General features: G+C 36.3%; 1 protein-coding gene across 1 annotated transcript in view; it reads right to left on the bottom strand.

Annotated features, from left to right (window-relative positions):
- Positions 1 to 19,636, bottom strand: part of ENTPD2 (ectonucleoside triphosphate diphosphohydrolase 2) — a 29,542-nt gene that overhangs the window by 3,370 nt on the left and 6,536 nt on the right. Inside the window, exons 3-8 of the mRNA XM_003757527.4 lie at positions 13,511 to 13,661; positions 10,883 to 11,042; positions 9,955 to 10,182; positions 7,790 to 8,044; positions 7,162 to 7,281; positions 322 to 456 (exon numbers count right to left, since the gene is read on the bottom strand). Coding sequence (XP_003757575.1) covers positions 322 to 456; positions 7,162 to 7,281; positions 7,790 to 8,044; positions 9,955 to 10,182; positions 10,883 to 11,042; positions 13,511 to 13,661 — 1,049 coding nt within the window. The remainder of the gene's footprint in view (positions 1 to 321; positions 457 to 7,161; positions 7,282 to 7,789; positions 8,045 to 9,954; positions 10,183 to 10,882; positions 11,043 to 13,510; positions 13,662 to 19,636) is intronic.

Raw genomic sequence — 19,636 nt, 5'->3', positions numbered from 1 at the left:
GTCTCTGGACATATACTTTCAGAAGGAGCCCAAACCATATATCCCCTTCTAATTCCTCTTGTTCTAATAAGTTGAAGACTGGAAGGGTAAGAATAGTGTGGGGACACAAGTGCTAATGAGGCAAAGAACACCAAGGAAGGATGTTCTTACCTGGTGATATCCAAGTTATAGCCACAATCTAAACCCAGCCTCAAGGAGCTAACTTTGAGAAAGCCCTTCTCTCTCCTCCCATCTTCTGCCTTCCACCCTGTCATCCTCCCTTCTTCTACTCTTTTTCCCTTTCAAAGTTTCACACATCACCATCCCCAATTTAATGCATACCTTTTTCTGGAAAGCAATTCTGGGAAAGGTATGTTCATCAAATCTGTAGCCTTGAACAAGGAGCTGATGTACAAAGGTGGCAGAGGCACAGTAATCTGCCAGTCGGGACTTCTGACTAGGGGCTAGCTCCAGCAGCTGGGGATGGGGAACAGAAGAACACTCAATAGAGCCATTGTTCAGAGCCTTGACTCCCCACCCCTATTCCTTTTCCCAGCAAATGTCTTATTTTATAATCAGAACTTCAGATTTTATGGGAACCTTGTATATTTTCATCTAACTCTTCCTTCTTATCCCTTCCTCTCTTCCACCTCCAAAATATTATAGATGAGGAAACAGAGTCCCAGAGAAAGAACAGCAGCTGGTTGCTAACACTTGATTAGATTACAGGTAAATTATTCAGATTCCCAAATTCTGTCTTTTTCCTACTAGACCAAACCCACAAGGAGTCTAGCCAGAAATCTGCCCTTTATTAAAGGAGGCCACAGAGTGACAAGAAAGAATTCAGTTAGATGGCCTTTGGGAGACCAATACATTAACATTTGTGTGTGAGGCTTCCATGCCTTCAAGCTGGAGTGGGGGTAGGAGTGCCAAGCTGGCAAATTAACATTTTGACAGAAAGAGGAAGTTTGGGTCTCCAAGACAAAAAAAAAAAGCACTTATAGGGAAATTTAAACAAAGGATGGTTTGAAAAATGCTAAAAGGATCTTTAACTTGATGTTAGCTCAGACTAGGTACAAGTAATAATCAATTACAATCTAATTAACCACAAAAATATAGTGTAAGATCAAAAAAGCCTTATCTCTGCGGAGTCAGGAGTTCTTTCTAATTCTGGTTCTCACATTAACTCAGTTTGTATAGTTTGGAAAGGTTAAAAAATTGCAGGAACTTAAGAATTGGAAAGTGCCTCTAGACAAATCCAAAGACCCCAGTTTTGGGGATAAGAATTCACTGTTTGACAAAAACTGCTGGGAAAATTGGAAATTAGTATGGCAGAAACTAGGCATTGACCCACACTTAACACCATACACCAAGATAATGTCAGAATGGGTTCATGACCTAGGCATAAAGAATGAGATTATGAATAAATTAGAAGAACATAGGATAGTTTACCTCTCAGACCTGTGGAAGAGGAAGGAATTTATGACCAAAGAAGAACTAGAGATCATTATTGATCACAAAATAGAAAATTTTGATTATATCAAATTGAAAAGTTTTTGTACACACAAAACTAAATGCAGACAAGATTAGAAGGAAAGCAATAAACTGGGAAAACATTTTTACACTCAAAGGTTCTGATAAAGGCCTCATTTCCAAAATATAGAGAGAATTGACTCTAATTTATAAGAAATCAAGCCATTCTGCAATTGATAAATGGTCAAAGGATATGAACTGACAATTCTCAGACGAAGAAATTGAAGCTATTTCTAGCCATATGAAAAGATGCTCCAAGTCATTATTAATCAGAGAAATGCAAATTAAGACAACTCTGAGATATCACTATACATCTGTCAGATTGGCTAGGATGATGGAAAGATAATGTGGAATGTTGGAGGGGATGTGGGAAAATTAGGACACTAATACATTGTTGGTGGAGTTGTGAATACATTCAGCCATTCTGGAAAGCAATTTGGAACTATGCTCAAAAAGTTATCAAACTATGCATACCCTTTAATCCAGCAGTGTTACTAGTGGGCTTATATCCCAAAGAGATCATAAAGAAGGGAAAAGGACCTGTATGTGCAAGAATGTTTGTGGCAGCCCTGTTAGTAGTGGCCAGAAACTGGAAACTGAGTGGATGCCCATCAGTTGGAAAATGGCTGAATAAATTGTGGTATATGAATGTTATGGAATATTATTGTTCTATAAGAAATGACCAACAGGATGATTTCAGAAAGGCCTGGAGAGACTTACATGAACTGATGCTGAGTGAAATGAGCAGGACCAGGACATCATTATATATTTCAACAACAATACTATATGATGATCAATTCTGATGGACATGGCCCTCTTCAACAATGAGATGAAACAAATCAGTTCCAGTGTGAAACAAATCAGTTCCAACATTGGAACTGATTTGTTTCATCTCATTGTGAACCAGCTACAGCCAGCGAAAGAACTCTGGGAAATGAAGGTGAACCACTACATAGAATTCCCAATCCCTCTATTTTTGTCCGCCTGCATTTTTGATTTCCTTCACAGGCTAATTGTACACTATTTCAAAGTCCGATTCTTTTTGTACAGCTAAATAACTGTATGGACATATATTCATATATTGTATTTAACTTATACTTTAGCATATTTAACATGCCAATGTCAACCTGCCATCTGGGGGAGGAGGTGGGGGGAAGGAGGGGAAAAATTGGAACAAAAGGTTTTGCAATTGTCAATGCTGAAAAATTACCCATGCATATATCTTGTAAATAAAAAGCTATAATAAAGGGAAAAAAAAAAGGAAAATGGTTTTAGAAGTCAACTAGTCCAATCCATAAACTGAAATTTTAATCTCTTCAAGTTACTTTGCCTCTCTGAATTTCAGTTACCTTCTCTATAAAGTAGACCTTAGTGTCTTTGCTTCCCTTTGAAGAATTCAGTGGAATGATACAAAGTGCTTGAGAAAATACTAATGAAACTAAAGATCTGTCAAACTACAATCTTGGATTATTCCTATATACCTCTTCCACTCCTATCCATGGGTTGCAGAAAGGAGCAGATGGAAATCACGGGAAGAAATTAACAGTGTTTACTACAAATTTATATTATCTAATCTCAAATGGACCCTCTCATCAGCAAGGGAATTCTTTTACTCCTCCCTAACTGATTCTCAATCCTACTTCCCACATAAGCTGTTCCAAACTTTCTTTTCTTTTCCCAAGCTTCCCACTTCCCTCTCTCTTAGGTAAGGACCTCAAGGTTTACCTTACTGAGAAAATAAAAACCATTGATATCATTTACATCAACATCAACAATCCTTTTCTCCTTTATATCTCAAAAACTTCTAGAATCCTCATGTTCTCCTCCCTTGCTTCATTCAGTCCCTGGAGAAGATGACTCTTCTTCTAAACAAGCCCAGTCCCTCTAGAGATGCATTCAATTTCCCTCCAGTCCTCTTCAGCAAATCAACTTCACAATAATCTTCCTCAAATCTTAGATTTCACCCTATCTACTGATTCCTTTCTGGCTGCTTACAAAAACATTCAACCCTCCACCTTCCAAAAACAAACAAACAAACTCTTCCTAGACCCTAGTTTTTGTTGAATTTTTCTGTGTCTGCCCTCCTAACCTCATTTGGGCAAAGATACTGAAGCAGTTCACCATTTTCTTTTCCACCTCATTTTTCAGATGAGTAACTGAGGCAAAAAGGATTAAGTGACTTGGTGTACACCATATAAACCCAAACTTGTAGAGTTCTATCCATTGCATGATCCAACTACCATTAATTACTAGACCCTACTCTATTCTCAAGCAATCTCTCCTCCCTTTCATAGCCAAACGCCAAAACAAAGCTATTAGAACTACTGTAGTCAGCTAGATGGCACAGTAGATATGGTGCTGGACTTAAGAGTCACAAAGATTTCATGAGTTCAAATCCAACTTCAGACATTTGCTAGCTCTGCGACCCTGAACAAGATACTAAACTCTGTTTTTTGCCTTAGTTTCTCCATCTGTAAAAGGAGCTCGACAAGGGAAATGATAAACCATTCCTAGTATCTCTACCAAGAAAACCCCAAATGGAGTTACAAAAAGTTCAATCTGACTCAACAACAGCACTTAGCTGAATCAAGTTTCTCCAAAGTTACCAAAGCTCTCTTAACTAGTTGACAAATCTAATGATCTTTTCTTACTCATCAATCCTCTTGCTTTCTCTGAAGTATTTGGCACTGTTTACCACTATCTCCTACTGGATACCCTCTCTTCTTTAGAGTTTCCCTACTTATGTGATCCCTCCTCAGTCTTCCTTGTTGGTTCATCTTTTATATCATACCTCCTGATCATAGGAAAACTTCTATTATCTCTTTACACTCTTTCACTTGGTAACCTCATCAGTTCTCATGGATTTAATGATCTTTTCTCTGAAAATCATTCCCAAATATATAAATCCAACCATGTTCTCTTCTGAGAGAGAGACCTTTCAACTGCCTACTGAATATTTCATTTTTTGTTTTGGGGTTAAGTGACTTGCTAAGGTCAGTTAGGAAGTATCTGAGGTTGACTTTGAACCCAGGTCCTCCTGAATTCAGGGGAAGTGTTCTATCCACTGATCCATCTAGCTGCCCCCTTATTGAATATTTTAAAATAGATATTTCATAGTTTAATTATGCTATTTTCATTTTCTTCTTTTACAACATAATATGGAAATATGTCTTACAGGATTGCTCATATAGAACCAATGTCAATTATTTACTGTTGAGGAAGAGGGGATAAGGGAGACAATTCAGAATTTAAAAATTTTGAAAATAAATGTTAAAATTTGTCTTTATATATATACTTGGAGAAAATAAAATGCTATTTTAAAAAACCTATTCTTTTCACTTTACTCATAAGGCCACTATATTAAAGTCCTCATCGCTTCTGGATTACTGCATTAGCTTCTTAAAATGTCTTTCATTATCAAGTCTCTCTTCTTCACTCTAATGTACATACAGCTACCAAAGTGTTGTCTTAAAGTGAAATCTGACCCTTTCACTTCCTAATTCAATAAATTCTTCTAAACAAATGCCTTTAACATCAAATATAAGCTACTCTATTTAGCTTTCAAAGCTTTTCATGACTTGGCCTCTTTCAATGTTTGTTATACATGTCCCCAAATTCCTAGTCTCAATGAGGCTATATATATATGTATATGTGTGTGTACATATATGAGTGTGTATATATAGATGTATAGATGTAGACATGTTTATGTGATAAAGGATAATAACTTCTAGAGTATAAATGTTACAAATTTACAAAATAGTATTTAAAAACTTATTTATTTAAAAAAAACCTTAATTATTTTAATTTTCCCATTTATTTAGTTTTATGAATTTTGAATAATCAATTTTTAACTATTTTAGCAAGGTAGGGTATTCAACCATGATATCTATTGTGTCCTGTAATTTCTTTATGGCACTTTCTCAAAGCCAGAATAATGTTGCTTTTGCTTGGTCACTTTGGTTACCTGATCTATCCCATTATACTTTTCTTTGAGGAAGTTGCATCAAATGTGTCATAAAGAAATCAAGTCCTTTGTGACACTTCTCAACAATGAAAGGATTCAGAATGCAGATCAATTACAATGACCTTGTGATGAAGAGAGCCATCTACACCCAGAGAGAAGACTGTGGGAACTGAGTGTGGATCATAACATAGCATTCTTACTTTTTGTTGTTGTTTACTTGCACTTTATTTTTTTCTCATCCCCCCCCCCCCCTTTTGATTTGATTTTTCTTGTGCAACAAGATAATTATATAAATATGTATGCATATGTTGGACTTAACATATTTTTTTTTATCATGTTTAACATATATTGTATTACTTATTATCTAGGGGAGGAGGTAGGGAGAAGAGAAAAATTATCCATGTCTATCTTTTGAAAATTAAAAAGCTTTAATAATAATAATAAAAAGAAATCAAGTCCTTGTTCTTTGGATGATCTTAAGGTTAAAATTACAAATGCAGTTCTTTCAATCAGTGAGAAGTAGCTGATAAAGTTGTCTACCAAGTTTGAAATCAACTAGTGTCTTGGCAAAAGATGGTAGTTATGTTAAATTTTAACAAAAAACATATCAATATTTAAAAAACAGAAATAATTTTTCTAGTTGTGTGGCTGTTTGTGTGTGTATGTAAATATAATATCAGACACTTACTAACTCTGTCTGGGCAAGTCACTTTACCCTATTTATTTCATCTTCTCATCTGTAAACTGAGCTGGAGAAAGAAATGGCAAACCTAAAACTTTAGTACCTTTGTTAAAGAGACTCCAGTTGCTGAAAAGGACTGGAAATTTTTTGCTAAGTTTGTAGCATTTATACTTCTAAGTTTTTTAAAATTTAAAAGTGCACTAAGACTTTTGGGACCCCCTATATATTATTTGCCTCCCTGTATTTCATGACATTGGCCTTCTTTCTGTTCTTCAAATAGATGACTACATTAAGTTCCTGGACTTTGTAATGGCTATCCCCCAAGTCTGGACAGCTTTTCCCAACCCAACTCCTTCTCTTAGAGTTCCTGGTTTCCTTTAATCCTATTCAAATGATACTTTCTCCAAAAAGCTACTGATCCCTTTCCTCCTAGTAAAGAGTTAGGAGAATCCTTCCCAAAGCCACTGCCCCCCATTTATATTTTATTTTGTCCATTCTAATTTACATATTATCTCTTCAATGGAATGTAAACTCCCAGAAAGAAAGAACTATAACATTTTTGCCTCTGTAAGGCCACCACCTAGCCTTGCCTCTGGCATAAAGGAGGTGCTTAAATTGCAGTTTAAATAATAGAGAAGAGATAAAGCATTCAGTGGACCTCTGGGAGCCATCATGAGTAAGAGGATGCTCCTTCAATTCATCTTCTAAGCTAGTCTAGGAAATTCTATTCCTTTAACTGAGGGATATCTAGTGTCTGGGTTGAATTAAGAATTTCTTGTTGTCTCTCACATGAATGGGATGAAGGGCTGGGAGCAGGAGGGTGGGCCAGAAGTATTCTCCCACCCTTGACCTTCAATTCTATCCAAGATGGAATTGGGAAGTTGAAATTATTGACAGAGATGGAAATGATTGATAGAGATATATTGTTAACACCCTGTCTGTGGCCACAAGATTTTGTACATACAATCTTGTACCCTCTGTGCAGGCATCAAAAAGGCCTTACCTTTTCCCATGACTCATTGCACAAAGCCTTGGCTGCAGTCCTCAGCTCTGCTGTAGAGGTCACAGGCAGCTTCATCACTTTCTGAAGGAAGTCCATAGTGTAGTAGAATGCAGAGAAGGCCTGAGGACAAGCACAGGATATAGGTGTAGGATAAGGACACAGATCTCTGGCAAGCATACAATTGTTCCTCATCCTTCTACTTGCCTACCTTCAGTTGTTACAGCCACCCCATCTCCAGTCCCTATGATCTCAATGGCCCTCAACTACCACATTCTCTCATCACTGTTCAAGTCCACTAATGTCCCTACCCTTCAAGATTCCCTTATAGATCATCCCTGTTCATCTTGAGTTAATCACTTTCAGAGACACCTCCATGGATGTAATTTAATTTCCTCAACTTAAGGATATCTGGTGTCTGGGATGAACTAAGGACTACTTGTTTTCTCCCAAAGGGAGAGGGTAAAAAATGACACAGGGGTGAAGTTAATATCTGGGATAAAGTCCAAAAGAGTAGGCTACAGGCCTAACCCTGTGGCTGGAATGAGTTTTAGCTGCAAAATGAATCCTGAAGTCCCTAATGGCCTTACCCCATGCCCCAAAGTGAAATAAATGATTCCCCAGGACTCACGATGAAGTTCCCAGACAGAGGAGGCTGGAAAACGTCATTGAAGGAGCATTGGGAAAAGGAGCAGGATGAGAAGTTGAAAAGATCTGAAACAAGCTGCTGGCAGAGGATAGGATTTCCACTCCCAGAAAGGGTCACCTCAGCACTGACATCATAGTCTGGGGGTCTCTGGGCTGAAGTACAAGGTGAGCTGTACACATCCTTCAGGAAGACTTTCGCTGAATAGCCTACAGGCCAGCAGGGGTGTGTACTATGTCTCTGGAAAGGAGGAGATGCAGAGATCAGGTTCATAAACTTATCAGTACATATCCTGGCCCCATCTTCCCGAGCAGAAGGCCATTGGCGTTTCTGATCTTAGCCTACCTGGCCCCAGCAGAAACATCTATCAAATTAATTACCTTCAAATCTAACTTTTTATCACATATTCTCCCTCCTGAAGAATTTCTATTGAGTCCTAACTGATTATAGGCTCAAGTTTAAATTTCTCTACTTGGCATTCAAGGTCTCCACATTTCTGAAATAATACTTATAATCCTACTATTTCCCTACATCCATTCTCCTTTTCATTAAGCCTATATTATCACTAACTCCTACATATATTAGATGTGTTTTTGTCTTCATACTTTGTTTAATCTATTTTCCCCACTTGAAATCTTCCCCTCTCCACTGCTCATCTACATTCTACCCACCCATCCTTTCAGTATCAGTTTAAATTTTATCTATTTCCTCTACAAAGTCCTTCCCACATTGATCTTGCCCCTTCTCTGAATTTCTTTCTTTTTTTTTTTTAATTAAAGCTTTTTATTTACAAAGCATATGCATCGGTAATTTTTCCAATATTGACCCTTGCATAACCTTTTGCTGCAAATTTTCCCTTCCTTCCTCCCACCCATTCCCCCATGTGGCAGGTTGAAATACATGTTAGATCCAATATGTATACATATTTATACAGTTATCTGGTTGTGCAAGAAAAATCAGATCAAGAAAGAAGAAAAATTGTGCAGCAAAATAACTATGGATATGTAAACATATATTTTATTTAACATATACTTTAACATATTTAACATGTATTGGTCTACCTGCCATCTGTGGGAGGGCGTGGGGGGAAGAAGTGGAAAAATTGGAACAAAAGGTTTTGCAATTGTCAATGCTGAAAAATTACTCGTGCTTATATCTTGTAAATAAAAAGCTAAAATAAATTTTTTTTAAAAAGAAGGAAGAAAAAGAAAAACTGAGAAAAAAAGACACAAGCAAATAACAACAGAGAGAGTGAGAATGCTATGTTGTGTTTCACCCTCTGTTCCCATAGTTCTCTCTCTGGGTGTACATGGTTCTATCCATCACTGCACAAGTGGAACTGGTTTGAATCATCTCAATGTTGAAGCCTTCTCTGAATTTGTCTAACACTCACTACACCCTTTCCTGATCACATATTGCCCTATTTTGATGGATAACTCTTAAATAAGGGAGTTAGAAGAGGATAAAGTTATGGACCTAGAGTTAGAAAGACATAATCCAGTTTAGTCTCAGATACTAAACATATGACTGAGAAAGTCACTTAACTATTCTCTGCCTCACTTTCCTCATCTCTCAAACAAGGATAATGGTACTTACATCCCAGGGTTATTATGAGAATGAAATGAGATGATATTATTTGCAAAGCTCTTTGTAAACCTTAAAGTACTGCCTAAATGGTAGCCTAAATGCCCAAAAAATACTGCCTAAATATGAAGGATAGATGGATGGATGGTTCTCATTTTCCCAAACATCTTATGAACGTTAGGAGAATAAAGATTGCATCTTCTCTCATCCCCTTCACTAAATTTCACAAGAAATTTAGTAAGGGCTTGTGTAGTAACTGATTTACCTGAATTTGCTTTCCCCCGCCCCTACCTGCTCAGATAACTAAGAAAGACTACAGAAATTGCTATCTTTAACTGATGGGGTGCAGGAGACTGGAAGGTAAGAACCAGCAGACCCACCCAGACAAGAGATGGATACCAGAGTCTGGCAGTCGTAAGAATAGAATTCCTGAAAGAAAGAATTCCTTTACTGGCAAGAGTGATTCTAAGCAGCAATGGAGATAGCAGATGGGATGAGAAGAAAAGTACTTTTGGTAAGCAATGGAGGTTTCAAGGGGATCTTCCCCTGCAGAGGGCTAGCCATACCTGAAGCACACCAGCCAGTAACTTCTTAAGCATTTGGTCTCTACCATAGCACAGGAAGCTGTGAGTGTATACTCTGTAGCTCTTGCCATAGAGCTGCAACCTGACCTCATTGGCAGGATCCTCAGTCTGGCTGGCTGTCTCAAAGGTGATCTGTGTGGATGCTCCACCTAGGTCCATGGCCCCCACAGTTCCCCGCTTTGGTCGAAACCACTCCCCTGCCCAACCATACTAGGAAACAGGGAGAAGAGAGAAGGAAGGGGAAGAGGAGGAGGTGGGGGAAAAAAAGAAAAACAATACAATAAGTATTTATTAAGCATCTGATATGTGTCAAAGACTCTGCTCTCTCAAATCAATAATCTTCTCCTCCAAGGGTTCCAGACTGGAACGAGAAAGCACCGGGAGTCTTGGAGTAAAGCATTTCTTATCCAAATGAGCAAAAATTTTAATAGTGGGAGTAGGTGCCACCAATGGACCCAGCAGCCTGTCTACCCATGGGGGATCCCAATGGTAGTAATCATGGGTGTTTTTGAGTATCCAGCTAGGTTAGAGTTAGGAGTCAAGGGCCAGGTGGCATATAGACTTGTGGTATATAGTATATGGACTTATAACATTTAATACATGGTATATAGACTAAATAGTATATAGACTTAGAGGGATGGGTTAAAGTTTTACTAATGTTAGCAACAAAGGCACAGGGGGATTTTTTTTTTTTTTTTTTTTTTTTTTTTAAGGAAAAGATCTATATGTACAAAAATATTTATAGTGATTCTTTTTGTAGTGGCAAAGAATCGGAAATTGAGGGGATGCTCATCACTTGGGGATTGTTTGTACTTTGATGGGGCAACATTGGGACATTGTCCACTTGGTGGCAAGATAGGATATAAAGAAATACCACCCTCAGAAAAGGTGAGCAGTCACCAGAACCCACCTTAATGAAATTCTCCAAGAGATAGTTGGCAGTGACCCAGCCAAGGACTCCCTCATCCTGGCCAGACAAAATCCGGGCCCCTCGGAAGTCAAAGGGGTATTTGCTTAACATCTCATTCACTGATGAAAGGACACTGGCTGAAGCAGCTGGATTGGTCAAGCTACAGGAAATATAGAAACCTTTAATGTCTTTCCCTGTCCTTCCCAACAGATTTACCAGCCCTTCTCATGGAAGTAGCTAAAAAAAAAAAGGTGGGGAGGAGCATTAAAAATAATGGATTTGTAAAACAACTCTGAGGTACCACCTCACACCTATCAAATTGGCTAACATGACAGAATAGGAAGGTGACAAATGTTGAAGGGGATGTAGAAAAATGGAACACCAATGTATTAGTGGCAGAGTTCTGAACTGATCCAACCATTCTGGAGAACTATTTGGAATTATGCCAAAGGGCTGTAAAACTATGCATATTCTTTGACAAAGCAATACCACCACATGATCTATATTTCAAAGAGATTTTTTTTAAAAGGAAAAGACCTATATGTACAAAAATATTTATAGTGATTCTTTTTGTGGTGGCAAAAAATTGGAAATTGAGGGGATGTTCATCAGTTGGAGAATGACTAAACAAGTTATGGTATATAATTGTGATGGAATACTGTAGTAAGAAAAGATGAACAGGATGCTTTCAGAAAAACCTGGGAAAACTTAAATAAAGTGATCCAAAGTAAAGTGAGCAGAACCAGGAGAACATTACACACAATAACAACAATATTGTAAGGAAGATCAACAGTGAATGACTTAATAATACAATGATTCAAGACAATATTGAATGATTTATGATGAAAAATGTTAACTACTCCAAGAAAGAACTAATGGAGTCTGAAAGCATATTGAAAAAGACTTTTAAAACTTTATTTTTTGGTGGGTTTTCTTAGTTTGTTTTCTTTGGCAACAGAAATAATATAGAAATATATTTGCATGACTGCACATGCATAATTTATATAAAATTGCTTATCTTTTCAAGGAGAGAGGAAGGTGAAAGGAAAGGAGAGAATTTGGAATTCAAAAAATTTTCAAAAGAATATTAAAATTGTTTTTACATGTAATCGCAGAAAAAAGCATAAAATTATTTTTAAAATTGGATTTGGTATTTATAACAGTTTTTTCTGTGGTAGCAAAGACTTGAAGATTTAGGGAATGCCCATCAATTGGAAAATGGTTGAATGAAGGGGCAAATTATCATATATGAATATAATGGAATACTATTATTCTATAAGAAATGATGAGCAAGCAGATTTTATAAAAACCTGAAAAGACTTACCCAAACTGATAGACTTAATTCTTCTCAGCAATACAATAATCCAAGACTATTCCAAAAGTCTCAAGATGAAAAATGCTATCCACATCCAGAGAAAGAACTATGAAGTCTGAATGCAGATTGAAGCGTACTATTTTCATCTTTTTTATTGTCTTTTGTTTTTTATTTCTCATTTTTCCTTCTTGTTCTGATTCTTTTTCCATATGACTAATGTGGGAAATATGTTTAATATGATTGTACATCATAACCTATATAAGATTGTTTGTTGTCTTAAGAGTGAGGAAGGAAGGGAGGGAAAAAAATTTGGAACTCAAAATCTTAATAAAATGAATGTTGAAAACTATCTTTATATGTAATTGGGGGAGAATACTATTCAGTGAAAAGAAATTGGATTAGCACTCAAAGGATTGATATTTGAAACCCTTTTTTTTTTTTTTTTTTTTTTAACTTTCTATCTATGTGATATTGGCCAAGATATATAACATTCTGGGCGTCAGGTTCTTTCTCTATAAAATGAGGGATGATGGACAACAGTAGGAGTTTTTAACCTTTTTTCTATTATAAATTTGTAAAAGCTCATTGACCCATTTTCAGACTGTCTTTAAATAATTGAAAGAAATGTTAAATTTCAGTTAAAGGTTAATGAAAAAAGTTGTAATTTATCTCTTATTCAAGTTTACAAACCCCTAGAATATATCCACAGACCCCTTCAGGAGTTCATGGATCCTATATCAAAAGCCCCATGGATCAGAGGACTTCTAATATCCTTTGAATACTGAAAAGAATGCTAGATTTGGAACCAGAGGATCCGAGTTCAAACTTAAAGCTTTGTCAGTTGTCATCTGTGTGATTCTGGGCAAATTATATGATTTCTTTGGGTCTCAATTTCCTCATCTATAAAATAAAAGCATTAGTCTGCATGACCTATGATTTACCTGTGATCTCTTCCAGCTCTACATCTATAATCTTTTGATGTTATGAATATACATAATTACCAGGTAACCAGAATTCATCCCTGGTCTTTCACCAGATGTCCAGGAGAGTGTTCTAGAACAGATAAAGGTATCCCTCAACTAGATCAAGAAATCCTATGATGACTGAAGAGAAATTTTGGAATGGACTTTGCCATCTCTTATGTAGAATGGATCAACAAAAAAACAAAAAACAAAAAAACAGACTTGCTTCTATGAATGGTTGACTGAGGGAGAGAAATAAAGGCACCCAGTTCCATGCCAGTTCTAGTGCCAAGACCCTCCCAAGGCAAATTGGTCAGCGGAGCAGCAGAAACATGAGGGACCCAAACTTACTTCAGAAGTCTCATGCCTGCAGTGGCGCCCAGATAGAGGGGAGTTATTGGATGTCTCTTCTTGGGCACATCTTTCAGGGCTTGGTTGAGACATTCTACCAGGCTTTCAGCTGCCTCAGAGGGATTTTCTGCATAACTGGAGATACCACCACCTTGAAGTAAGACATAAAGGGAAAAAAAAAAAGGAGAACACAATCAATGTTTATCGATGCCCTTAAGAGAATACACTGAAATCCATCTCTCCTATCCTTTCTCAAGAAACATACAAAACCAAGAATTTGCATATGGCAGAATGGCATAGGTGATAGGTCAAGAGACTTGGATTCCAGCTTTGGCACTATCATAAACTTATTAGGTGACCTTTCATAAGTTTCTTATACTTCTGGGTCCAAGATTTATCATCTATAAAAGCCATTGTTTGGGCTAAATAATTCCTAAGGTATTTTTCACTCATAACAATCTATAGTTAGATATATAATCTGAATATTAAAAATCCCACCACCAAAAAATGAGAACAAAACCAGGTCAAGTACTTTTCACAGCCAGGAGGAAAATTTGTCAGGGGTTTTTTGGTTGTTTTATTATTATTATTATTTTAATTTTTAATTTTTTTTTTTTTTGCTGAGGCAATTGGGGTTAAGTGACTTGCCCAGGGTAAGTCAGCTAGGAAGTGTTAAGTGTCTGAGGCCACATTTGAACTCTGGTCTTCAGGACTTCAGAGCTGGTGCTCTATCTACTGCGCCACCTAGCTGCCCCTGAGTTTTATTTTTTAAAGAACATTTATGTAAAACTTTTTAAAGTACCCTGCTTGAGCCTCAGATATAGACCCATACATCCAGCCTCTGCATCGTAGGGATTTCGGCAGTGTTCCAGAGGCAATCCCTGGGCTGAATCTATCTCCTATTCTTACCTTCTGCCTCCTAGCTTGCAGGATTCAACCAAATCATATATCTCAGGCTTCTACTTGTTAGGAGGAAAGGCTCTTGAATTTGCAGAGAACAATGTCATCTTCTGTCATGAGGCTGGACCTTAAAGGGTCTAATCACTTGTCTCCTTCAATAGAACTCTTCCTAGCTACCTATACCCTATTATTATTCCTCAGTCTTATTCACTCCTAGTCTCAGAAGAAAATTCTTATCAAATAAAGTATCAAAGTGATTATAAAGATAAAATAAGTAATTCTGACTACATGAAATTAACAAGTTTTTATACCAACAAAACAAATGCAACTATGACAAGAAAGAAGGTTATCAGAAAATTAATTTTTACATCAAATATCACAATAAGGGGTTTATATCTAAGAACTTAGAAGGATGAGGATTGGACCTGTAATTTAATTGGTAAAGAGAACTTCCAGATGAAACTCCCTCTATTAATATAGGTTAGAATCTTCTCTGCAATTTATAGTTAGAGAAGGGTAGGGGCAGCTAGGTGGTGCAGTGGATAGAGCACCAGCCCTGAAGTCAGGAAGACCTGAGTTCAAATCCAACCTCAGACACTTAATACTTCCTGGCTGTGTGACCCTGGGCAAGTCACTTAACTCCACTTACCTCAGCAAGAAACAGAGAGAGAGAGAGAATTGAGAGCCAGGATATATATGGCAATGTAGCTATGTATGTATATATTGGATTCATTTCTTTGATTAACATTTATTAAGCATTTACTATGTGCCGGGAATTATGCATTAAATACTGGGCATACAAAAAAAGGGCAAAAGATATTCCCACCCCTTAAGGAGTTTATAATCTATTAAGTGAGACAACATGCAAATAAATTTACACAAAACAATACAGGAATACAGAATAAACAGGAAATAACCGAAAGAGGGGTTAGGAAATGCTTCCTGTAGAAGGCAGAATTTTAGCTGGGACTTTAAGGAAGCCAGGAGATCAATAGCTGGAGTGGAGGAAGGAGAGCATTCTAGACATGGGGGACAGCCAGAGAAAATGCCTGGAAAAGAAAGATGAGTCAGGTTCATGGAATAGCCAGGAGGTCAGAATCATTGCATGTCAAGGAGTAAGATATAAGAAAACAAAAAAGGTGAAGGGAGTTATTATGAATGCCAAAAAGAGAATTTTGCTCCTGGAGCAACAGAAAACCACTGGAATTTACTGAGTAAGGGGTTAGCATGATCAGACCTGCCTTTTTGGAAAATCACTTTAGTAGTTGAGTGAAGGATGGGTTGAAATAGAGACTTGAAGCAGCCAAGCCCACCAGCACACCATTGCAATAATCTAAGTGTAAAATGGTGAGAGCTTGTACCGAATGGTGGTAATGTCAAAAGAGAAAAAGGGGCATATTTGAGAGATGTTGCAGAACTAAAATAAGCAGGCCTTGGTAAGAAATATCTTTATCTATCTGTATGTATGTATATACACGTATACATATCCATTTCTCAATGGACAAGTGACCAAAGGAGATAAACAATTCTCTCTCTCTGTCTCTGTTTCTCTCTTTTTAAAGATGGAAGTGAGGTTAAGTGATTTGTGTCTGAGGTCATATTTGAATTCAGGTCCTCCTGGCTTCAGTGCTGGTGCTCTGTCCACTGTGCCACCTTCCTGCCCAGAATAAACAACTCCTTTTAAAAAAAAATTTTTTTTAAATAAATAATTTTAAAAGAATTTCAAACTACTGACAACCATATAGAAGACTTCTTCAAATCACTGATAACAAGAGAAAAGAAAATCAAACTTCATACTCACTAAATTGATAAGTGAGTTAAAATATTGGAACAGTCAAGGTGGTAGGACTTGTAGAAAGGCAGACACTAATACATGGTTAATAAAGCTATTTAAATTGGTATAAGACTCTTATCATCATTTTTCTTTTGAAGTAGCAAGGAACTGGAAATAATATAAATGCTCTTAAATTGTAGAATAGCTAAAAAAAAATTTACTTGAGTACAATGGAATATTATTGTGCTATATGAAATCAATAGGAAGTATACAGAGAAATTTGAGAAAAGTAGTATGGACTAATGCAAAATTAAGTAAGCAAAACCAGGAGGGAAAAACAATATATACACTGACTACAACAATGTAAACGGAGAGAGCAATTGCAAAAAAATTAAAATTGAATACTATGAAATGACATTCAACACACTTGGCTCTAAAGAGAAAACATGAGAATTTTTTGCTGCCTGCTTCATTCTTTTTTTTTTTTTTTTGCTGAGTGTGTAACACTGTATATGGTGTTGTTTACACTGAATTTATTTTTCCATCTCTTATTGCTGGATTTTGTTGGTAATATATAGAAATGCTAATGATTTATGTGGGTTCATTTTATATCCTGCAACCTTGCTAAAGTTGTTAATTATTTCAACTAGTTTTCCAATAGATTCTCAAGGATTCTCTAAGTATACCATCATGCCATTTGCAAAGAGTGTTAGTTTTATTTCCTCATTGCTTATATTCTAACTTCAATTTCTTTTTCTTCACTTATTGCTATAGCTAGCATTTCTAGTATCATATTGAATGATAGTAGCGATAATGGGCATCCTTGCTTCACTCCTGATCTTATTGGGAAGGCTTCTAGTTTATCCCCATTATAGATAATGTTTGCTCATGGCTTTAACACTACAAATTAGTTAATGAAAAGCTCCATTTATTCCTGTGTTTTCTAGTGTTTTTAATAGGAATGGGTGCTGTATATTGTCAGCACCCATTTTTTTTTTTTTAGTTTAATGCTCAATTGATTGATCTACTTTTTTTCCTCTTTTATTGATGTAAGCATTTAGAGGTGTAGAATTTCCCCTAAATTGCACATATTTAACCTATATCAGATTGTTTGCTGCTTCAGGGATGGGAGAGGGAAGGAGAAAAATTTAGAACACAAAGTTTTACAAAAATGAATGTTGAAAACTATTTTTACATGTTTTTGGAAAAATAAAATAGTAGGGGCAGCTAGAGCTTTGGCCATGAAGTCAGAAAAACCTGAGTTCAGACATTTAATATTCATTAGCTGTGTGACCCTGGACAAGTCACTTAACCCCAACTGCCTCTCCACAATAAAACAAAATATCTTTAAAAAAAAAAAGGAAAAGAAAAGAACTGCTTTGATTGCAACCCATAAATTTTATTATATTGTCACACAGTTGTCATCAGGTATATTTCTTAAATTATCTCTCTTGAGGGGAAGCTAGATAGTGCATAAATTTGAGCACTATCCCCAAAGTAAGAAAGATCTGAATGCAAATCCTTTCTCAGACATTTCATATTTACTAGCTGTGTGACCCTAGACAACTCCAATTGCCTCAAAAAATCGAAAACATTTTATGAAAAATTCCATCTCCATACAGAAATAGAACTATAGAAACTGAATGCAGATCAAAGCATACAATTTTCACTTTTGTTTTTTGTTTTTTCTTTCTCATGGTTTTCTCCTTTTGCTCTAATTTTTCTTTCCCAACATGGAAATATGTTTAAAATGATTGTACATGTATAATCTATATCAGATTGCTTGCTGTGTAGGGGAGAGGCAGAGGAGAGAGGGAGGAAAAAAAAAACCAGACCTCAAAATCTTATTAAAAAGTAATATTAAAAACTATCTTTACATGTAATTGGGAAAAATGAAATACTATTTAGTGAAAAAATCTTCTCTCTTAAATTTATTTTCCAGGTCAGCTATTTTTCCAATGAGATATTTCACATTTTCTTCTGTTTTTCATTCTTTTGACAGTTTTTTGTTTTTTTGGTTTTTTATTTTCTCATGGAGTCTTTGGCTTCCACTTCACAGATTCTAATTTTTAAGAAATTCTTTTCTTCAGTAAGTTTTTGTAGATCTTTTTTATTGGCCAATTGTACTTCTTAAGGAGTTGTTTTCTTCAGTGAATTTTTGAACATCTTTATCCATTTTTTTGTGCTTCCTTTACTGGGATGTTGACTCTTTTTACATAATTCTCTTGCATCATTCTCATTTCTTTTCCTAATTTTTCTTATGCCTCTCTTATTTGATTTTTAAGATTCTTTTTGAACTCTTCTAGGAGTTCTTTTTGGGCCTGATATCAATTCACATTCTTCTTTAAGGCTTCACATATAGTCATTTTGACATTGCTGCTCTCTTCTGAGTTTGTTTTAATCTTCCCATTCACCAAGCTAATTTTCTATGATTGTGGGTTTTGTTTTGTTTTTTAGTTTTTTTTGTTCATTTTTTCAGTCTATTTCATAACTTAATTTTCATGTTAATGTTTGACTTTGCTCCTGTGGTGGAGGGAAAGGGGAAATGTTCCAACTTTCTTGTACTGAGGGAGTAAGGTTCCACTGCTGGCGTGCTGGGGCTGAGGAGGATAGGGCATCACTGTTGGCTTACCTGGATACCACCTTCACTGGACTGCACTCTCCTTTTATCCTGCCAACTTTTTAAGTTGTCTTGAGCTGGAAAATTGATTGATTCACTCTGTCTTTTTGTTGGTTCTGCTGTTCTAAAATTCATTCTGAGACATTATTTTATGGGTTTTAGAGGTGAATTTGGAAGACTTCAGGTGAGTTCCTGTCTTATTCTGCCATCTTAGCTTTGCCCTACCAACACTACATATAATAACAGCTTATTCCATGCATTGGTTATTAGTTTTGCTTTTTCTCATCTTTTTGAAGTTTTTCTTATAAGGAAGGAGCAAGGGAGGAATCATTCAGAAAATTCAATATTTTTTTTAAACCTAAGATTGATGCACATGTTTAATTTATTTTGAATTACTAGCTGTCCAGGAGATGATGAGGGAGGGAGAAAAATTTGGAACACAGGATTTTGCAAAGGTGAATATTGAAAAATTTCTTTGCATGTACTTTAAAAAATAAAAAGTTATTATTAAAAAAAACTTTAAAAAAAATCTTTGAACCCTCTCTTCTGTCTTCAGATCTGCGTTAGTCAGGAAAATAGACAAAAGATCAGTGGTCCAGTGATGAAGGAGGAAAAGAAAGACAATTTATACTTTGGAGGGGCCTCTGGAATCTTAGAAATTGAAACTTCTTTATATAACTCAAACCTTTAGCTCAGAGCATGGTGTCCATGTACCAACTTAACAAAGCTCCCTCCTAGATTCTCTTGGGGCAAAATTATCAGATGTTTATAAACCATTACCTTAGAAGATATAGAGACTTCTCTATGCCCATTGGACACAATATAGTTAAGG

This window comes from Sarcophilus harrisii, chromosome 2 (assembly GCF_902635505.1).
Source record: "Sarcophilus harrisii chromosome 2, mSarHar1.11, whole genome shotgun sequence".
NCBI lineage: Eukaryota > Metazoa > Chordata > Mammalia > Dasyuromorphia > Dasyuridae > Sarcophilus > Sarcophilus harrisii.
Note: the sequence above shows the minus strand (reverse complement) of the source record. Positions and strands in the feature narration are given on the sequence as shown.